The sequence below is a fragment of the Thunnus thynnus genome, chromosome 7 (assembly GCF_963924715.1).
Source record: "Thunnus thynnus chromosome 7, fThuThy2.1, whole genome shotgun sequence".
Classification (NCBI taxonomy): Eukaryota; Metazoa; Chordata; class Actinopteri; order Scombriformes; family Scombridae; genus Thunnus; species Thunnus thynnus.
Window position 1 is genome coordinate 4597417 of NC_089523.1, and position 20230 is coordinate 4617646.

The 20230-nt window shown below is 40.5% G+C and overlaps 1 protein-coding gene across 1 annotated transcript; it reads left to right on the plus strand.

Moving 5' to 3' along the window:
* Positions 1 to 480: 480 nt before the first annotated feature.
* On the plus strand, positions 481 to 19556 carry LOC137185643 (A disintegrin and metalloproteinase with thrombospondin motifs 15). The gene is made up of 8 exons (XM_067593916.1): positions 481 to 2384; positions 5551 to 5683; positions 8148 to 8315; positions 11172 to 11455; positions 11547 to 11724; positions 11904 to 12079; positions 13147 to 13322; positions 14695 to 19556. The coding sequence occupies exons 1-8, from the start codon at positions 1209 to 1211 to the stop codon at positions 15470 to 15472; spliced, it is 3069 nt and encodes a 1022-aa protein (XP_067450017.1). The 5' UTR covers positions 481 to 1208; the 3' UTR covers positions 15473 to 19556.
* Positions 19557 to 20230: the final 674 nt, after the last annotated feature.

Consider the following 20230-nt stretch of genomic DNA (forward strand, 5'->3'; position numbering starts at 1 on the left):
ACTGACCGCCACCTTGAACGCTGAGAAATGTATAATCACATAAGTAGAACTAGCCTATAATAAAAAAATATTATCCTTTAATTTTGTGTTTTTGCACCATATGTTCCACAGATATAGATTTTGGAATATTAAGATAAAGCGCAAAAAGAAGAAGAAAGAGGCTTATTTCTGAATGTTCTTGAACTTCAGAACATTTTTTAATTATTGGATCTTTATTTAACGAAGTCATGTTTTTGTGAAAAAGAACGATGGCATTTACTCTGAAAAGGTAAAACTTAAAGAAATGTAATTCTAAAGTGTAAAGAAATCACATTTAGTACTGCAGATTTGGAGTCTTTTTCTGTACTCATGAGTTTGTCTTTCCAGCACCATAAAGTTTGAGTATAATTTTTTTTATTTTTTATAAATGCTGTTATAGGGGGCTTTAAAATGGCTTCTGCTGTGTTTCAAGACTAAACGCATGTGCTGCCAGGCACCACTTTATAAACTGTGTGCCAGAAGAATGCCAGTATCATAAAGAGAACAGAGTCCTGGAGGTGCAGTTGAACGTATTTATGACCAGATGGCGCCACAGTACAGCAAACGTGTCCAGGCGCACAGACGCGCTGAGGCGCAAGCAGATTCCTGATGCAAACAGGTGTCGCTCTTTGCCTACATGTCATTGTGCTTATAACATTATAATATTTTCATCTGCATGAGTATATGCAGAGAAGACTATCAGTGTTCGTATGTTTACTCTTTTGGTGAATTTTGGTGTTTCTTTATTCATGTACACTCATTTTATGTAATGTTTATGCTTTGAAAGCAGGAGTAGCATATTTAATGAGTTGTGTTATTTGTCTTGTTCACATGATGAAAGAAAAGCAGAGAAAAGAGGAGAAAAGTACTACACGGAAGAAGAAACTAACATCAGAGTTTTTGGAGACGTGTTACATCATAAAGTTTGCATTATACATGTTAAGGTGCAGGTGCATAAAGGTGCAGTTTGGAGTAAATGCCTTTTGCTCCCTTTGTGTTTGAGCCCTGTCTGCCTGTCTCAGTGGGAGGGGTGATGCTGCTCCAGCTCCTGTCACACATGCTGTACAGCAACAATAATATTTGGAGAGTTACAAGTGGCTGCGGTCTGCAGCACAAACCGAGACGCATGACCAATGAGCACTCTCTTGCGCGCATACTCAGATTTCAGTTGACACTGATCATCAGTGTTTATGCGCGACTTTAAAGCTCAGCAGCTCCGAGAACTTGGTGGCCAGAGTGGAAACGGTGCAAGATGGGAGAGAAGCAGGAAAGCAGCGCGGGTGCATAGTTTTCTGAGAACAAGCGGCGCTCCGTGCAATTGCGCACAACTTCTTGCTGCATGCAAACGCACCGCAGCTGAATTACAGAGTGGACTTTGCAGTGCAGGAGCAGACATGGCTATACTTATTAGTTCTTTGATCGTTTTTACAAAAGTGCTTCTTTATATGAAATTAACACATTGCATGGAGGTAGATTTCTGCATACCTGTTCGCGTGGATCACCAAAAGCATGAAAAGCATCTGCACCGGCGCGCGGAGCAGATGAATGAAAGACAAATTGTCTTTAGGCTAAATGCATTTAAACATGAATTCTACCTGCACCTCATGCCGGATTCTAGTTTCCTTGCATCGGGCATCATGCCACCCGATAACGGCTCCTCAGCATCCAACGCCTCTGCAACCGCTGACCTCAGGGAATGCTTCTACTCCGGTGATGTCAACTCAGACCCGGACTCCTTCGCCGCGCTCAGCCTGTGTAAAGGTCTTCACGGGGGGTTCTCCTATAATGGCATGGAATACTTCATCAGCCAGACCAGGAGTGAAGAAGCTGCAGCCGCGTCTGGATTTGGAAACACTTTCGACAGGACGCATGTCATCCGCCGCCGTAGAGGCGCTGCGCACCCGGGCGGCAACTTCACCAGCAGGTGTGGAGTTACACCTGACTCCAACTTCAGCGCTTCCCTGGAGAAATACAAGTACATGAGCGAACTGGAGATTGATGGCTTAACTGAAACTGTGTTAAAAACCTTGGGGAGGTCCAAAAGGTTTGCCTCCATCCCCAGGTTTGTGGAGGTGCTGGTGGTGGCAGATGAATCTATGGCTAAATTTCACGGGGATGACCTGAAGCATTACCTCCTGACCCTGATGTCAGTCGCAGCCAGGCTTTACAAGCACCCCAGCATTCTCAACTCCATAAACATAGTGGTTGTGGGCTTTATGGTGATAAATGAAGCTGACAAGGGACCTAAGGTTTCCAGTAATGCAGCCCTGACTCTGCGCAACTTCTGCTCCTGGCAGAAGAAGTTGAATAAACACAACGACAAGCACCCTGAGTACTGGGACACCGCTATACTGTTCACCAAACAGGTAAAGAGCTGCATCACATCGGTGGTTCAAAGAATAGAATAGAAATGTTGTACTCATACACAACTTGTGTGTTGGTGCAGCCTGTCATCTGCACAGCTCTGCAAGTCTCCTCCACTTAGTTCTGTGTAAGCTGCTGCAATGAGTCACTGGAAAAGAGCAAGTGAGCCAATTCTTTCCATCAAAGACCTCACTTCTCTCTGCTTGTAAGGAATAAGAACTGGGTCACTATCTGCCCATAAAAGGCTCCTTCATAATGATCAGAAATGTGTATAAAAATCCAATTAGAGTCCAAATGAATCCCTCCTTCATTCCAACAGATGTAAGCTGAACTATCTAAAACATTCAGACTGGTTTCAGCTGTCAGATAATCCCATGTGGCCACCAGAGCTGTGACCACCAGCTAGTAAATCTTTCTCCATAGTCACTAACTTTTCTCTCTCCTCTGATGCCTGGTCGCTGGTGCCTGCTTTCCATTAGGTCCAGTTTGGCTCTGGCTGGCCATCTGATACACAGTCTCTCTCCTTCACTGCATAGCAACATACAAAAACACTTCAAGGTCAAAGCCAGTGAAGAATCATCCCAGTGCTGGGAAAGTTCCCTTATTTACACTAAGGGCAATTATATGTAGGAAAGTCCAGGTCCGGTGTTGTTGTCCTTGTAGGGCACAATGAGCACAGCTGCTGCGTTGGAAAAATTCTTGTAATAGGTTATGGAGAGCGAGTGGTGTGGAGTACACATGGCTGGCAGAGGGTGCTTCTGGCATCAGCAGGCCTCACTGTAACACTGGGTTAACAAGTTCAACGTCCACTATGAGTTCATACTTTCAGTATGAAAGCACAGGAAATTCATTTTAATACACCATAATTCCATATCAGAAATACTTAAACTGACAAAAAGGTGTTAGTCACAGAAAAACTATTTAGTAAGGCTTGAAACTATCTTGCTGATAACCAGTGAGTCATGGCAATTGTTCCAATAATATTGAATTGTTCCAGTGGAAAAAGGGTCATAACTTTTCTTGTAATATTAAATAACAAGATTCTACAGTCATGGTAGCAACTCTGTGAGGCTGCACTCAAGCACAGTGGGACTTTGAGCTAAATGCTAATGCTAGAAAGACTATGCTAATCTTTAGTAGGTGTGATGTTTACCTTGTTCTCTGTAGTGTGTTAGCTTGCCAACATGCACTAATTATCACTAAACAAAAAGTACAGCTGAGGCTGATGGAAATGTCATTAACTTTGACCTGATGATGACGCTGCATAGAAAGTTAAGTGATCACCAAAAAGATTACAATTCCTCCCAAGGGGAACGTGAATGTCTAAACTATGTCATGGAAAACCATCCAATAGTTGTTGAGACAATTCAGTCCAATCAAAAAGAAGGAGAAAATTGCAGCAGCTGTAGGCAACTAAGTGTCCTAAGTAGAAGTCAGGTCATCCCATCACAACTTGGATCAACATGAAAGTTCTTTTGCGTGTCAGCCAGTCTGTTGAGCCAGTCTCTTTAATGTTTAACATCAGCAATGAATGATATCCATGTCATTATAATATTTATAGATCAACCCTAACGCAAGTTGTAGTAGTGACATCACTTTCGGTATCCACATTTTAAACAAGGGAGGTTTGTCAGATTTTCAGTTTCTGAGTATGAACTAGCCAGCTTAGCATATGCTACAGCTTTTCTTTGAGGGTCAGATACCTCAACATCCAGTGGTAACACTCCAAATATAGCAGTTAATGGATTAGGTGAAATTAATTTGTTGCATAAAGCAGACTTGAATATTGAAGACCAAAGATTAACTAATGAAGGACAGGACCAAAACATAAGTGCAAGAGAAACCACATTGTTACATCTTGGACACAAGGGACTCACTGCTAACTTGTCATTGGAAAACTGAAGTAAATGTAATTCCTTAAACTGAATCATAACATGTCTAATACATATATATGTACAGACAGGTGACAAATTAAAGGAAAAACCGGTACAGGCCTGAATGCTTGACCCCTACAGTGAATAGATCTGGTGGCTCTGTTATGCTGTGGGGGAATTTTGCTGGCATTGTTTGGGTCCACTTGTCCCCTTAGGGGGAAGAGTCACTGCAAATCATTACAAAGTTGTTCTGAGTGATCACCTTTATCCTATGATGAAATATTTCTATCCTGATGGGAGTGGTCTCTTCTAGGATGACTACGCCCCCATCCATAGGGCACGAGGGGTCACTGAATGGTTTGATGAGTATAAAAATGATGTGAATCATATGCTATGGCCTTCACAGTCACCAGATCTCAACCCAGCTGAACACCTATGGGAGATTTTGGACTGATGTGTTAGACAGCACTCTCCGCCACCATCATCAAAACAGCAAATGAGGGAATATCTTTTGGAAGAATGGTGTTCATCCCTCCGGAAGAGTTCAGACACTATAGAATCAATGCCAAGGCTGAAGAACACCACTGGGGCATTGTCATCCTGGAAGAGACCACTCCCATCAGGATAGAAATGTTTTATCATAGGAAGATGGTGATCACTCAGAACAACTTTGCATTGATTTGCAGTGACTCTTCCCTCTAAGGGGACAAGCGGACCCAAACCATGCCAGCAAACTGCCCCCCAAAGCATAACAGAGCCACCACATCCCCTCACTGTAGGAGTCAAGCATTCAGGCCTGTATCGGTTTTTCCTTTAATTTGTCACCCGTCATGTATATATTTATTAGGGGGTAACTTGGTTGTGGACCTGATGTCTGACTGGTCAGATATGACTAATCAGCAGTGAAGGACAGAAGAGGAGATAGCAGGAGAGTTAGTAGTAAACTTGTAAAGAGGAGGCTGTAGTAGAGTGGACATTTTTAGTTTTAGGTTAACCCTGGACTATGTGCTGCAGGTGGGACTCATCTGGTCCTTCCAAGCTCTCCTCTTACCTCCTTAACCAAGAGGAAATCTGTGGTGGGAGATCTCCCTTGACCCTCTGTGTCAATATATTTTGAGAACAGAGCAACAATAAGCAAACTAGAGTCACATGTGTTTTGTATTAGTGGCCTTCATGGTGTGTTCATTATGTAGCTCACGGCTCAGCCACACAAAACACTATTGGAACATGGGTCGAAGCCTATCTGATTTTATCCAGTTTTTCACAATATACACCCATGCCTTTGTGTCACCAGGATCTTTGCGGGTCCACAACCTGTGATACACTGGGGATGGCTGACGTTGGGACCATGTGTGACCCGAAGAGGAGCTGCTCTGTCATCGAGGATGACGGCTTGCCCTCTGCATTCACAACTGCCCATGAACTTGGTAAGAAGGTTGGCCTGTCATTGGTAACATTTGAGGAAAATGTTGCAGATCAGCAGGGACTGGACACTCACATTATGCATTTTAGATTTATGCTAATGCATACTTGGACCAAATGCAGCAGGACTCAGGGTGAGATATGCTCAGGGCAAGTAGTGCATATAACCTTAGCTTAAAATGTCAAAGGAATTCTGCATTTAGGTTTGACAGACATATACATGCATAATCAGTATGGAAACTGGCCTGGCTGGAGGGCTTTGCAACTTTCCTGATGGTCTATATGGCTGTGGTTCTCGGTCCTGGTCCCAGAGAACCACTGTGTTTCAATCCTATGATCTATGTAATTGCATTCACCTAATGTTCATTTGTAATTCAGTCCCTAATTAGGTGGGCAGAATGAAAGTTCCTACAGAGCAGGATTGAGTTCCAAGCATGTTCAACATTACAGCTGTGCCACATAACTTTGCACACTGGCAGCTGCAAATGGCAAGTGAGAGATAACTGTTTGAAAAACCTGTGCTCATGTCACCATGAAGTATTTCACATGACAACATTTAACTAACAAATGTACACTTATCTTTAGCAGGACAGCTAGTCTGTTATGTTTTATGCCAACAGAAAAGTAAGCAAAGAAAAGAGAGGAATGAGGGAAAAGAAATAACACTGATGTGTCCTCTCTATAGTATTAGAGTATGGTCTTGGATATATAAATGTCCATTGTATTTGAGCATACACTCATACCCTTGTTAATATGATGATATGCCATTGTAATACTGACCATGAACTCAGTTAGGGAGGGAATATCATTGAAATAGTTTTTCAATGCCATTTCTGGGAAATACAGTACACTTATTTGATACATTTGTACTGTATCAGATGAGAAGTAATGAGTGATCTCACATCTGTGTTAAGCACGGAGCTGGAATGAGGATATGTTTATGCCTAGCTTAGCTAAACTATGCTTAGCTTAGCATAAGAAGGTGCCTACAAAGTGAAGCTTACAAACATCTCTAAAGCGCACAAATTTATACACTATATTGTTTTGTTTAACCTGCACAGAAAGAGAAATGTAAAAACAGCAATTTGTGGTTTGAGTTATGTGCTGGAACTATTTCTTGACCATTGAAAGCCGGGCCCAGTGGCTTTGTGCAGTACCCCAAAGTCTTCTTGTCACAGTGAGGTTGCCAGGGTTGGTACCACTGTGACTGATCAGACACCAAAACTAAAACCTCTACTCACCAACCATATCTATTAACCAGTGCTATAGCCGGAGATGCTGCACAATAGTGCTAGGTGGATGGATACACTGTTGTTTGTCAAGAAATAGCTCCAACACATAACTGCCTCTAAACTATCATTTTACATTTATTTTATGTACAGATAAAAAAAAAAACAAGCTACACTGTATAAATAAGACAACATTAGAGGTGTTGGTAGGCATACTTTTTCACTTTGCACAGAACCAGGCTAGCTGTTTCCCCCTGCCTCCAGTCTTTGTGCTAAGCTAGGCTAAGAATGTCCTGGCTCCAACACAGACAAGATTGGTATCAATTTTCTCATCTCACTCTTGGAGAGAAAGGCAATATGAATTTCCTAAAATGCTGAACTATTCTTTTAAATGCTAAATTGTAGTTTCTAATGTTCTTGCTAACTTGTTAACTAAAATTACCATTTACAAAAAACATTTCTGCATTCTGTGGTTTTAAATGGCCAGTTTTAATCTGTCAGAAGTGAAAATGGAATAAGATCTGAAGTTGAACACTGCTAATATTTCCTTTTCTGCTTTTTTGATGCAATTTAATAGGTGGTATTAAAGTGCATGTAGTTTTACACACTCCTAAATCTGTCAAAGGCTAATCCTATTAATAATACAAGTGACAGTGTCTTTCACATTTTCAATAAGCAGTGATTGAGAAGGCTGTAAACGAAGCAGGGCTCATGCCTGAGACCAGTTGCACAAGTAACTCCTGAGGCCCCAAGAGAGGCATTGGTTTACAGTGCCCTCATATATGTTAACTAATTACACAATTTCCACTTAAAATGATCCTGTCTCATGATTGAACACACTGAAACCACAGTTTGTTTGTTTTTTCTTTTGGAAAGAACTACATGTTCGTCTTTTGGGAATTAAATGATTTCCTTGGGAACTAATTCCCTTGTCAGGCCTGGTTTGCTACATGGACGTATGCCACGCTTTATATTCCCATGCATAACTGCATTCCTGTCTGCTATGACAACAGCTTCAAATCAGTCCAAATTGAGTCAGCTTTACCTTATACATACATGTGTGTTATCATGTCTGGCAAAAGTTTCTCTTTGTCTTAATATTTTCATATGTCACTGTCATCACCACAGAAAGTTTACTGTATCTACTCAGTGTTTTAAATCATAGGGCAACTGAAAATAGAAATACTGTAACAAAGACGTGACCTTCTGTCTCTTTTCCCACCCCACCCTCTCCCACAAGGCCACGTCTTCAACATGCCCCATGACAATGTTAAGGCATGTGAGGAGGTATTTGGGAAACTAAAGGACAACCACATGATGTCTCCCACACTGATTCAGATCGACAGGAGCCGGCCCTGGTCTGTGTGCAGTGCAGCCATCATTACCGAGTTCCTGGACAGAGGTCATGGTTAGTAAACACTTCCTGTATATGTCTCTGGACTCAGATGGACCACTAATTCTGTCCAGGCTCCGTGTTCTCAGCTGGTTGTAATCTAATTGTACCCACAAAAAAACAGACCTCTCTTTTGTCACGGTTAAATTTGTAATTTCAATTTCAGCTTCAACTTGGAAGTCCTTGACTGCACAGATAAAAAACTGTCACACATTTCAAAATATTTTAGATTATGTTATTATGTTTTACCATGACTATACAGGCCCAAGGAAATATTTCTATTCTTTTTTAACGGCTATGGCAATGAGTGTTTAGTCTTTAGTGTAGTTTCTCACAATTTGTGGCTAATCCTCAAAAAACTAGTTATATCTAAAGTGAACACACTTCATCACTTCACAATAAATAACACACCAAAATTCAATAGCAAAAAGATAAAACCGTATGCCAGTATAAAAAGAGAACTGACATCATGACTACATTGACAAGTGAATCAAAACAATAAAGGTTTACTTAAATTAAAAATGGCTTATTTAAAGCTGCACTAATCAATAATTTTATATTAACAATGGATCAAATAACCATGTGTAATATGAAAGGGGCCACTCATAGAGTTGAACCAACAGTGAATTATAGCCAAACACTGCAGGTCCCCTCAGTAAAATGTTGCATTTCAGTGTCTTTCAGCTTATTGTTTTGGTTTTCAGGCCCACAACTTAACTACTTAACTGTTTTGGTTCACTCCCACCATTATCATCAATCTTGTTTCCACCCGCGGCAGGCAGCTGTTTTCAGTGTCTAGCTGGTGAACATAGGGGAGCATTTAGCAGCTAAAAAGTCTGATATTTTTCTCAGGAGATGATGGAGACCAGAACAGAGCTAAAAGAAGAGTGGACTTTTCTTTTTATTTATTAGAAACATGACTCCAAATGAATGCTAATGTTGCTCTACTGTGTCTGCTGAATGAGTAAACAGGGAATCATTTGCTAAAATTTAAGCCGTTATATCAAACGTGTGTGATTTCCAACTTGTTGTGGTGTTCTGACTCCAAGTGGACAACAATTAATTAACATAGCAGGGAAAATAAGTTGTTGGTGGAGACCGTGGACATCTAACAACAGGCATATTTTCTTTAAGAGACACATCAGTGGTGAAGTAATGGAAAAATCTACCCCTCAAGCACATTAAAACATACTTAAACTAATTTATCTCTCATAGGATCTCAACTCTGGATATCTGGTTGGTAATCCTGTACCAACCAAACTGATGCAACTCAAACAATCTACTGCAGAAATGGCAGCAGCACATTCCTAAATGCCTCAATAGACCAGCATGCAATGCATCCCCAAAACTTACAGAAATGACAGAATTACACTTGAAACTGGGATAAAACAAATATAACAAACTGAAGGAATTGAATAAATCTGTCTGAGGAAGTACTTTAGTTTGAGATGTAATTTCAGATTATGATATACAGTCTCCACTTGCAGTATCCACATTCAATAAAACATTCAGAAGTGTATTAGTATGTCATTTGACTTTTTCCCCTCAGTAGCTGCAGCTTCCTTATTCCAAGTATTTTTCTGTGTATATAAACTCCCATAAGTAACTATAAGTGGATTCTGTGTAATGGACTAAATTAAACACACCAATTAATCACCTCCCCTTGACCAACTCACTTACTGTAAGAAACAAATGAGCCTTTACTAAGTTTAACACAACTGTCTCTGCTACATGAGTCATTTGCTCAATCTAAACATTATCAGGTGCCTGCACTGTCTCATGTAGAGCGGCTTCTGCTTTTGTTCAGACTGAGGACAAAGTTATTGAACAGTGCACACTGCTTTAATCTCATTCATGCATTATTTATATGTTGAAATAATAGCTGTTCTTGATCATATGATGCAATAATTTTCAATGAGAATGACCTTTAACGCTATCATCCATAAGTTTTCAGTCATACATCTTTGTGCAACCAGGTCATTACCTTACACTACCTCGCCATTTTGATTAATATGTAATATTCTTTTTAAATTGCCATTTCTATGACTTCTGACTTCACTACCAACAAGATACCTGTATGCCTGCATAGGAAATAATTGGTTAGTCTCAAACTCAGCAAACACAATTCACTATTTTCATTACATCAGTTTATCACACAATACTGTGGCAGTAGAGATTTAATCACTTCAATTAAATTTTTCATTTGTTCTTAAAGGTGCATTAATTGTTTTTTAGCCAATGTGGGGAAGTGCAACAAGTTGTTAAGAGTTGCACAATGAGCAAACATAGAGCAACATTCACTCTATTTTTGTCTACACCAACTCCTGAGGAAAATATCTGGCTCTTTAGCTGCTAAATGCTTCACTATATTCACCAGCTAGTTGCTAACCTTGTATCTTTGCAGGTTGGTGCTGGTCAGGTAGCGAACAGTTTATCAGAACTTTTTTGCTGGAAACTTCTTCTGCAGAAGCTGGGACTAAGGCTGAATAGAGCAATGACACTGAACTAAACAGTAAAGTTGCAGGTTGTAAAAACCAAAACAATAAGCTGAAAGATGCTAAACCGCTCTGTGGAGATGAAGAGAGCTGCAGAATTGGGTGATGATTCTTAGTTTGTTACTACAAAGGACACCTTACAAATTACAGTCATTTTCTTCATTCTTAAAATAAAAACATTGATTAGTGCAGCTTAAAGATTTCAGTGTTTTAAAAAGTTCATCAGACGCAAACAAAGCCCACATGTCATGATGGCTTTAAATAAAATAATCTTTGACCACTTCCACACCAAAGCCATAAAGTCACCCTGATTTTCATATCAATATGAGAGATTGCAGCAGTCTGATTTGATAGAGGGTTGGTTTTGTTTCTGTAGGAGACTGTCTGCTGGACCAGCCTCAGAAGCAGCTGTCTCTCCCAGACAACCTGCCCGGCTCCAGCTACAGCCTGCATCGTCAGTGTGAGTTGGCCTTTGGCCCAGGCTCTAAGCCCTGCCCCTACATGCACTCCTGCTCCAGGCTGTGGTGCACCGGGAAGGCCCGTGGACAGCTGGTCTGCCAAACCCGACACTTCCCCTGGGCAGACGGCACCAGCTGTGCCAACGGCAAGGTCTGCTACCGAGGGGCATGCACTGATAAGAACAGCACCATGCACACCAAGGTGAGACTGTGAAAGAGAGCACTTCTGTCCTGCCTGGTCACTTTTAGTACAAATCAATATACCATGGTGCCTGTTTTTTCTTTTGTTCCAGGTGGATGGCCGGTGGGGGAAGTGGGGTGCATTTGGAGAGTGTTCCCGAAGTTGTGGTGGAGGAGTCCAGCTGGCCAAGAGAGAGTGTGACAACCCTGTTCCTCAGAATGGAGGCAAATACTGCTATGGCCTTCGTATCAAATATCGCTCCTGCAACCTCAACTCTTGTCCTGAAACAGGTACACTGGTTTCTGTTTCTGTATATTCACACAGGAACACATAACTTAAGCATAAGACACAAAAACGTGTGTAATTGGTATAGGAAATGCTGTGATGGCAAAACTTTAAGTGGATTATATGATGTCAAAAGTGTCGACGTGGATGTCAGTCTAACCTGAGGTTGTTTTTACGCGTCCAGGTAAGAGTTTCCGTGAGGAGCAGTGTGAGGCATTCAATGGCTTAAACCTGAACACCAATAGACTGGGCGCCTCCGTGGTCTGGGTTCCCAAATATTCGGGAATTTCTCCCAAGGACAAATGCAAGCTCATCTGCCGTGCCAACGGGACTGGGTACTTCTATGTTCTTGCACCAAAGGTATGAAGCAGATTTGGTATTTTCCCCATTTCTTATATCAAACATACCATCAGATTGTTTTTGTTATAATCAACTGTTCAATTTTCCATCACCTGAAATAAAATGGAATTAGTCTGAGAACATAAATTGGATTTATGAGACAACCCTTTGGGCATGCTGTGTTAATAAAGTAGAGAAATGCCAGTGAGTTCTGAAAAGTTCTAGGCAAATGACATATTGACTGCTTTCACATTACCGGCAAAACATAATTACCCAACCATCTGCAGGCTGATATGAGTCTGATAATTACTAGCTGTGGTGCAAATGCAGCTCTGTCAGCTTTCATTATGCTGAAATGAAAAGCAAAGTCCTGCGACACTTGTGATTAGAAAGATTTTTATAGAAAAGACATGACATTGGGGAACTCTTAATTTTCTGTGCTAAATGGGTATGAACTGTTGTACTTGCTAATGCAATCTGAACACCTTGTCATTGAACACCTCATCACGAGTCAAAACCTTGTGGTAGGTGTAGATAAAATACTTATAGAGGTAGAAATATTGAACAGCTCTCTGTTCATGTATGTTCCAAGGTTTGGTGTATAACTGTTTGTTCAGTACAAATTGGCCCTTATCCACAATGCAAGACATGTAACTGCTACAACAGCAGCAAAGCAGTGAGAGGTGATGTATTAGTGGCAGTACAGAGAGTGGTTGCTGCTGCAGGATGGATAGAGTGGTGAGAAAGGGAAACATGCCAGGGCAGTATCACTTCACAGCTTTGGCTTGTCAGCAACTATTTATGCAACCAGCAAGGAAATAAGCTCATATAGCTGTACAAGCCAACATCTCGTTTACACAAAAGGACATTGTACAATCCCTCTGGTGCTTCTGATTTCCTATTTATGTTGTTCACTATGTTTGTTTAGTCAGAGGAATGAAGTATGTAAAGATTGGTAGACCACATATGTGGCAAACAGTTTCTATCTCGTTCTCTCTTTCTCTCTGTTGTTCAGTCTTACATGTTATCCACCTAAAGATCAGCATGTAATGTCTGTAATGTGATGTCTAAATCCTCCAACCCTGCAGGTTGTGGATGGGACACCCTGCTCTCCCGACACCTCAGCTGTATGTGTTCAGGGAAAATGCATCAAAGCAGGCTGCGATGGGAAGCTGGACTCTAACAAGAAGTTTGACAAGTGTGGTGTGTGTGGCGGTGACAACCAGGGCTGCAAGAAGGTCTCAGGGATGTTCACCAAACCCATGTAAGTAGTGTGTCAGCACATATTATAGTCTTTAGCATTATGTTTAATTAGTAAATGATTTTTTTCCACTCATATGCTCACCTGAAACCAGATGTGCCCCAAAACAAATCCCTGTGTCTCTCACACATTCATTTACGTTGATGTCCCCCCCTCCTCGTGTGCAGTTTATCACATGGAAAAACATACTTGTCGTTTGTTGATGCCGCTAAGGGAGAAATTCAGTACGTTTGTTTTGATGCAAGGAATTTCCCCACTAATGCAAACATGGCAGAATTGTTGTTACATAATAATGAGATTGCATAGAGGCCTGAATTGAGATAATGATCTTATTTTGATTGATCATGCAGCCCTAATCAGCAAGTGTGTGTTTAAGATAGGAATACACTCTGGAACAGAGGAAAATTAACTAGGAACATATTTTGACAGCGTGCCATTAACATAGCAATTCCCAGTGTTGAAATAAAGTATTTTATCATTCATGTCAAAACAATAGTAGTGCAAACTTGTGTGGAGAGATTGTTAAAGTAAATTACAGGCAAGCCTAAAGATATAAAATCACACAGTTTCCATGTAGAACTCAGTGTACCCTTAAATTTAAAGGATGGGTTCACAATTTTTCAAGTGTGTCTTTGAACAACAGTCAGGCTTCCATATGAACAGTGAAGTGGTCCAGTATTCAACTTACACAAGTGTGATGTGCACATACACTGAGAATGGAGATGTAATTTTAAGGATTTAAAAGAGATCATTGAACTTTTTTGTGGAAAAACTATATCTGAAACAAATTATTATTCAAAGAGTATTTTTTATACATCTCAAAACATGTATGGAGGGGATCTTTAACTAGCAGTTAGCTTATGTATAACAGTATTTTGACGTATTGTGGCTAGCTTGTGAGCTAACAAGATAAAACATTTAAATAAGGCAATTTTAGAGCTGCTCTAAGGCATATTTGTTACTTATGATAAAAGCTACTGTAGGTGTTTCCTCAGACTTCCAGTTTGTGTGCTAAACTAGGCTAGACATGTCTAAAACCAGTCTCTATACTGAAAGCATAGGGATTAAATTAATATTCTTGTTGGACTTTGATTAAGACAGAAACAAGGATTTCCAAAAGTGCTAGAGCATTCCTTTATTGGAGATGAAGGCCTAGAAAATTTTGAAGCCTTGACAATCATGTTATAAATTGTGTTTTTGGATTTGATAGGAAATCTTACTGTTCAAACACAGTGGTAAAGACAAGTAACAAGATCTTTGCATTTGGAAACAACAGGTCCTGTGTGGTCATAACTGTAAGCAATACTGGGGCTCAATAACCGCTGTCTAGTCAGTACTGTCAATATTTAACTTTTTCTCCATTCTTCCTCTCCAGTCATGGCTACAACTTTGTGGTGATGTTGCCTGTTGGCGCCTCCAACATTGACATCCGCCAGCGTGGCTACCGAGGAATGGTCAGTGATGAAAACTACTTAGCAGTTAAGAATCGACACGGCAAGTACCTGTTGAATGGCAACTACGTGGTGTCAGCTGTGGAGCGCGACCTGCTGGTGAAGGGCAGCCTACTGCGCTACAGCGGCACCTCCACATCTGTGGAGATCCTGCAGGCCACCAGACCCCTCCAAGAGCCTCTGACTGTGGAGGTGCTCTCAGTCGGGAAGATGACTCCTCCCAGGGTGCGCTACTCCTTCTATATGGCCAAGGAGAGTAAGGAAGAGAAGACTCTGCGGAAAGAGGATAGAAGCCACGCAGCACAGAATAGTGTCTTGGCGGATAGTAACAAAGTAGAAGCTAAAAAGCAGTTGATGGGTAAGAGGCCGGTCAGTCACTGGGTGACAGGAAGTTGGGATGCATGCACGGTGACATGTGGTAATGGTCTGCAAAAGAGGCTGGTACAGTGCCAAAGCATGGAAGGGCGTCCTGCAGCGGACTGTGCCAGTGCTGATAAGCCTGTCGCAGTGAGAGCATGCGGGGATCCATGTCCCATATGGGATGTAGGGGTCTGGTCTCACTGCTCCAAGTCTTGCGGAAGGGGCTTTAAAAGGCGGCCAGTGCGCTGTGTGACTGAGAATGGTCTTAATCTACCCAGAGACCACTGCTCTGGAAGGAGGAAGCCTCAGGAACTAGACCTCTGCAATCTGAAGCCATGTTAGAGCAGAATAGACACAGTCTGAGAACGTACCTTTGGCAGTCGAAATGACAATTTGACATGGACATTAGCCCAAATCATCATGCTAATGATTTTATGGCTTTTGTTGGGTGAAAATACACTCAAATGCAGCTGCAACTGTGTCTGAAGGGATGTCTGCTCAGAAGAAAGCCAGTGGAGACAGAGAGGGTCTTCCTCCATGTTTGCAAAGACAGACATCTGTTTACATAAGAGAAAAGAAGGAAAGCTGTTGTCTCCTAAACTGTCAAACCATCTGTGGCAGGTTTGACTTATGGTTAGTCTACCTCTACCAGGACAGATGACACATGCCTGTGCATATACACTAACGAACAGAGATCTAGATGAAGACATTCATCACACACATCTGCACACACGTCATTTCTTGGTATGAATGGGATGAGGTTTCAAAAGCAGAGAGAAGTGAAAGTTCAGGACAAACAGATGAAAAGGTGAGCCTCAACACTCACACTGTGCTGTTATCAGAAGCAATGACATTTTTCTCATTTCAGTGAGGAACTAATCGAAATGTGAAACACAGTACTGTATCTGCAACGTTCAACACCTGGAATTTATTTTTCTGTTTTTGTCGGTTCAGTGCTATTGGCTGTTGTCAAACTATCTGGCTGATGTAGCAAAATGAAAATCAGCAGTCTGTCACGCTGCCATTCAGAGTCAGTTCATCTTAACAACAAGCTTTACATACCTTCCAAAATGAAAAACTGTCAGTATGTCCTACATACTTGATATAATCTTACATTTTCACACAAATTATGAATTGGATCAAAGAATTCCTGAATTTTTCTCATGACCAAAAATCTGAAAACATTTCTATAAATATAACATTTTATAAGGAAATTAGTTAGTTTAGCTTTTAACACGTTCCGTACATGAATGTAGGCTGTTATATGGTGCAATCATCTGTGTCTGTTCTGTGTTAAGCAAACCGACCAGTGCTGAAGCTCAGCTGTTTGTTCTGCACTGCCAAAGAGTTATAACCTTCAAAAGTCTTAGTATTGTGAGAAGCATCTCTCTGCATGAGGTGAACAGAAGCATGGCTCACTCAAAGTATCATCACTGTGCATTTCCGTAATTGAGATCTTCAAGCAGTGTTTCCCAACTGGCAAAACCTCATAATGAAAACTAAATAACTGAAGTTTAATTGGATCACTTAAAAACACAATATGTAATTTCTGCCACTAGGGGTCTCTCAATCAAAACGATAACAAAAGACGGAGTTTGATGACGTTGTCAAGTAGTGTGGGATCATGGGAGTTGTCTTGTTAAACAACCAACTTCTCCTGTTTTAGGATTCCTTCAGTGTTCATCATTCAGGATGTTTTTACCGGGCGCTGAATTATCCGCAGAGGTCTCCTCCTCTCCAAAACAAACAGATCAGATGATTAAAACAGGTAAAAACACTGAATAAAGCAGTTTCACATTAAAAATCAGTGTTTCTCTGATGCTGTTCGGCAGACACAGGATGTCAGGGAGGGGTTGCAAGCTGAGCTGCTGCTAACGTTTGTTCAGCTTGTTTCTCCAACAACTTAAGATCCAGACATTCAGCTGGTTTTTACTGGGAGCTGAATTATCCACAGATGGCTCCTCCTCTCCGAAACAAACGCCCACAGAGATTAAACACGGTAAAAACACTGAATAAAGCAGTTTCATGTTTAAAAATCAGTGCGTCACTGACGCTGTTTGACAGACACAGGACCTCTGGGAGGGGCTGTTAGCTGAGCTGCTGCTAACGTTTGCTCAGCTTGTTTCTCTGATAACTTAAGATCCAGATGTCCGATGACTAAAATCTTTCATCCAGTTAAAAGATATAGTCAAAAATTACCAAGATCTAAAATGCTATCATAAAAATGTGGCTTAAAACTGAATAAAAGTCCATTTATGACAGTTTCTGGAGGCAACCACAACACAATACCCTTTGGTAGATGCCATTGTGGCAGACAAGACAACACCAATACATGCATCTTGTGCGCGTATACTTTGGTAGAGGGGGTATGACACCATTGACAGGCGACCAAATGAAATGGACCATTACCTTGATTAAATTACGGATTCCTCTGGGTTTAAAAATTGTTGGAAACATTTTGGATTATGTACGTACACAACAAAATATGTAACAGAGGTCTAGTTGTTTGTAGACGTTTTAATGTGGAATAGTTACATATACCTTTAAACTTAAAGATAAAATAAGAAGCACAGCAGCAACAGTGTAATTTGTGTTAAAACTAACTAAGGTTTGAACCCCAGCTAATACTGCATAAAATGTTAAATTCTTTTTATTGTTCAGTGTAAGAAAACCAAGCTGAATGCGTTTGGTTTCATAACTGTTTAGCATGTTGTGTAGTGCTATCTCTCAGTCTCTGCTACCAGCAGCAAAGAGTCTGAAAGTCTGCTGCAGTCAATGAATGTGCACTGATAGCACTGATAGGCTACTTGTGCAGTAAAGTAGCACATTGTAGCTCAAATAAAAGCACTATTCCAGAAATTTGCTACAATTCAAAGTAAAGTGTTTTTTGACTAAGTTGACCCGCTAATGACCCATGCAGAGTTGACCCATGGTCCACTTTTGGATGAGAACCACTGCCCTAAAGTGATACCTCACCCAAACACTGAATTCCACCATTTAGTCAATGAATCGATCAACAGAAATGTATTAACACTAACAAGTCTGATAATCAGTGAATTGGTTAAGTATCTATCATGCAATAACTTTTCTGGTTCCAGCTTCTCTAATGTGAGAGCTTTTCTCTGCCATATTTGATAATAAATTGAGCATATTTGGGATTTGGACTGTTGGTTGGACAAAATAAGAAATTTCATGGCATCATCTTGGGTTCTGGGAAATTATGATAGGCATGTTTCACTATTTTCTGACATTTTATAGACCAATTGATTAATCAAGAAAAATAATCAGCAAAATAACTCACAGTGAAAATTTAAAAAGTTTACACTTTTTCTGCCATTGGAGCTCATTGTAACCATTGTAACTGACAGTAATCCAGCCACTACAAACTTTTTACAGACCCTCATCAAAAATATAGGGGGTGTTTGGTGTTCAATAGATGTTTTTATATCTATTTTTATTTTATTTTCATTAGAGGATCACTTTAATATTATGTTAAAAATTTTTTTTAAAAAATGCTGTGTTTCTCTGGGTAAAATGCTTGTTTGCTGCTGGCAGTTATTCTGCCTTCACAGGCTTCTGCCCTTCTTCTGCATCGCTGCTTTGATACCTCTAGTCCTTAATGAGATGACATAATGCATACTTTTTTTGTTGTTGTTATTTTTTTGCCAAGCGCATGCATCATGTCAGCCAATCATTACAATGTCCCAGCTGTCAAACTGTATATGGTTAGATCATTTGCCCTGGTGTTACACTTATTCCCTTTATTGAACTCTTGGGTAAAGCTGCATATGCAAGCAGAAAAATACTTATTTTCTCTATGAAACACATCTATTGCAAAATTAATGAGAAAATACACCCTAAAACACAATCAAACAGCAATTGTTGTACACTCCATCCTGGCATCCCAATTTGTTGTTTTGTTGGGATTGTATTCATTTCATTGGAGAACTGTCACTGCATTTCCAGCACAGCTGGAAATATGTAGAGTTTAACAGGAAATGGATCAGAAGTCTTAAAAATATTTGGTAAAAGTCCAGTTGTGGTGTCACACCCTAAGATTTGAAATGCAAGGGCCTCTGTCTGGACTTACAAAGTTACATGTTTACGATGTTGAACAATCAAACAGACAGAAATCCACTGTGGGAGATACAGAGAGACCAATTTAACCATCTCATAAATATCATAGATGGATGATTGATAACCATTTGTACTGATTGACACAATCCCAACATGTCCTTCGACAACAGATTCTTTCTACTCTTCATTTCTTGTGCGTTTTGGTTCAAGTGGACCAATTCTACCATCTAAAAGATGGTATTGTACAGTTAGTTTGTGTTTTTTTTTCACACCATGTACAGATAATGTTATTTTTTATCAGTTTTGTCTTGTATTGTATACTATGTATACATTCATCTAGCTGTATAAAATAAAGTATATATATATGAATATAACCAAATGTTGAATCATGATTGATGATTTGTCTGAAGCTTCAGCTATTCCTCAGGTATTGTACATTAAGACAATAAGAAAATATCACTGTCCTACTGTTTGTTTATCCCACATCACTAAATGACAGACTGGTTGGATATCTGTTGTCTCTTCAACGTCTCCCTTCGCTCCAGCAGTATCTGTTACAGCAGATATCTGCTGTGCCACGCAGTCTTCCATCACATGAGATGAGACAGTCTTGATACCTCAGCTTCTCTCTGAACTGAAGCATGACCGCTGATAAAAACACATTCATTCATCCACTTTGGTATTCTGCTGATTCAAGCTCCATTGTCCCGGCTGTACTGTAATAACACACCCTGCTTGGCCAGCGCCTGCCCAGTAAGCCTGATGCATTGTTGGACAGACGTCTCTCACACTTGGACACCCTCATCCCAAAGATTGGACTCATAAGAGGGTTTAAAGGTTCATACTAATAGCAGTATTTTTGGATAAAAGCTATAAACCGCTAATATTAAACAAGTTTATATTTGACGTGTTTTTAATACATAAAGCTCCTGCGTGGCCTTGACTCTGTGCTAATGGTTAAGAACGATGGATATGTTGTTTGATGCTAATGGAACAGGAGGAGGGGCTATAGGAAATGGGCAA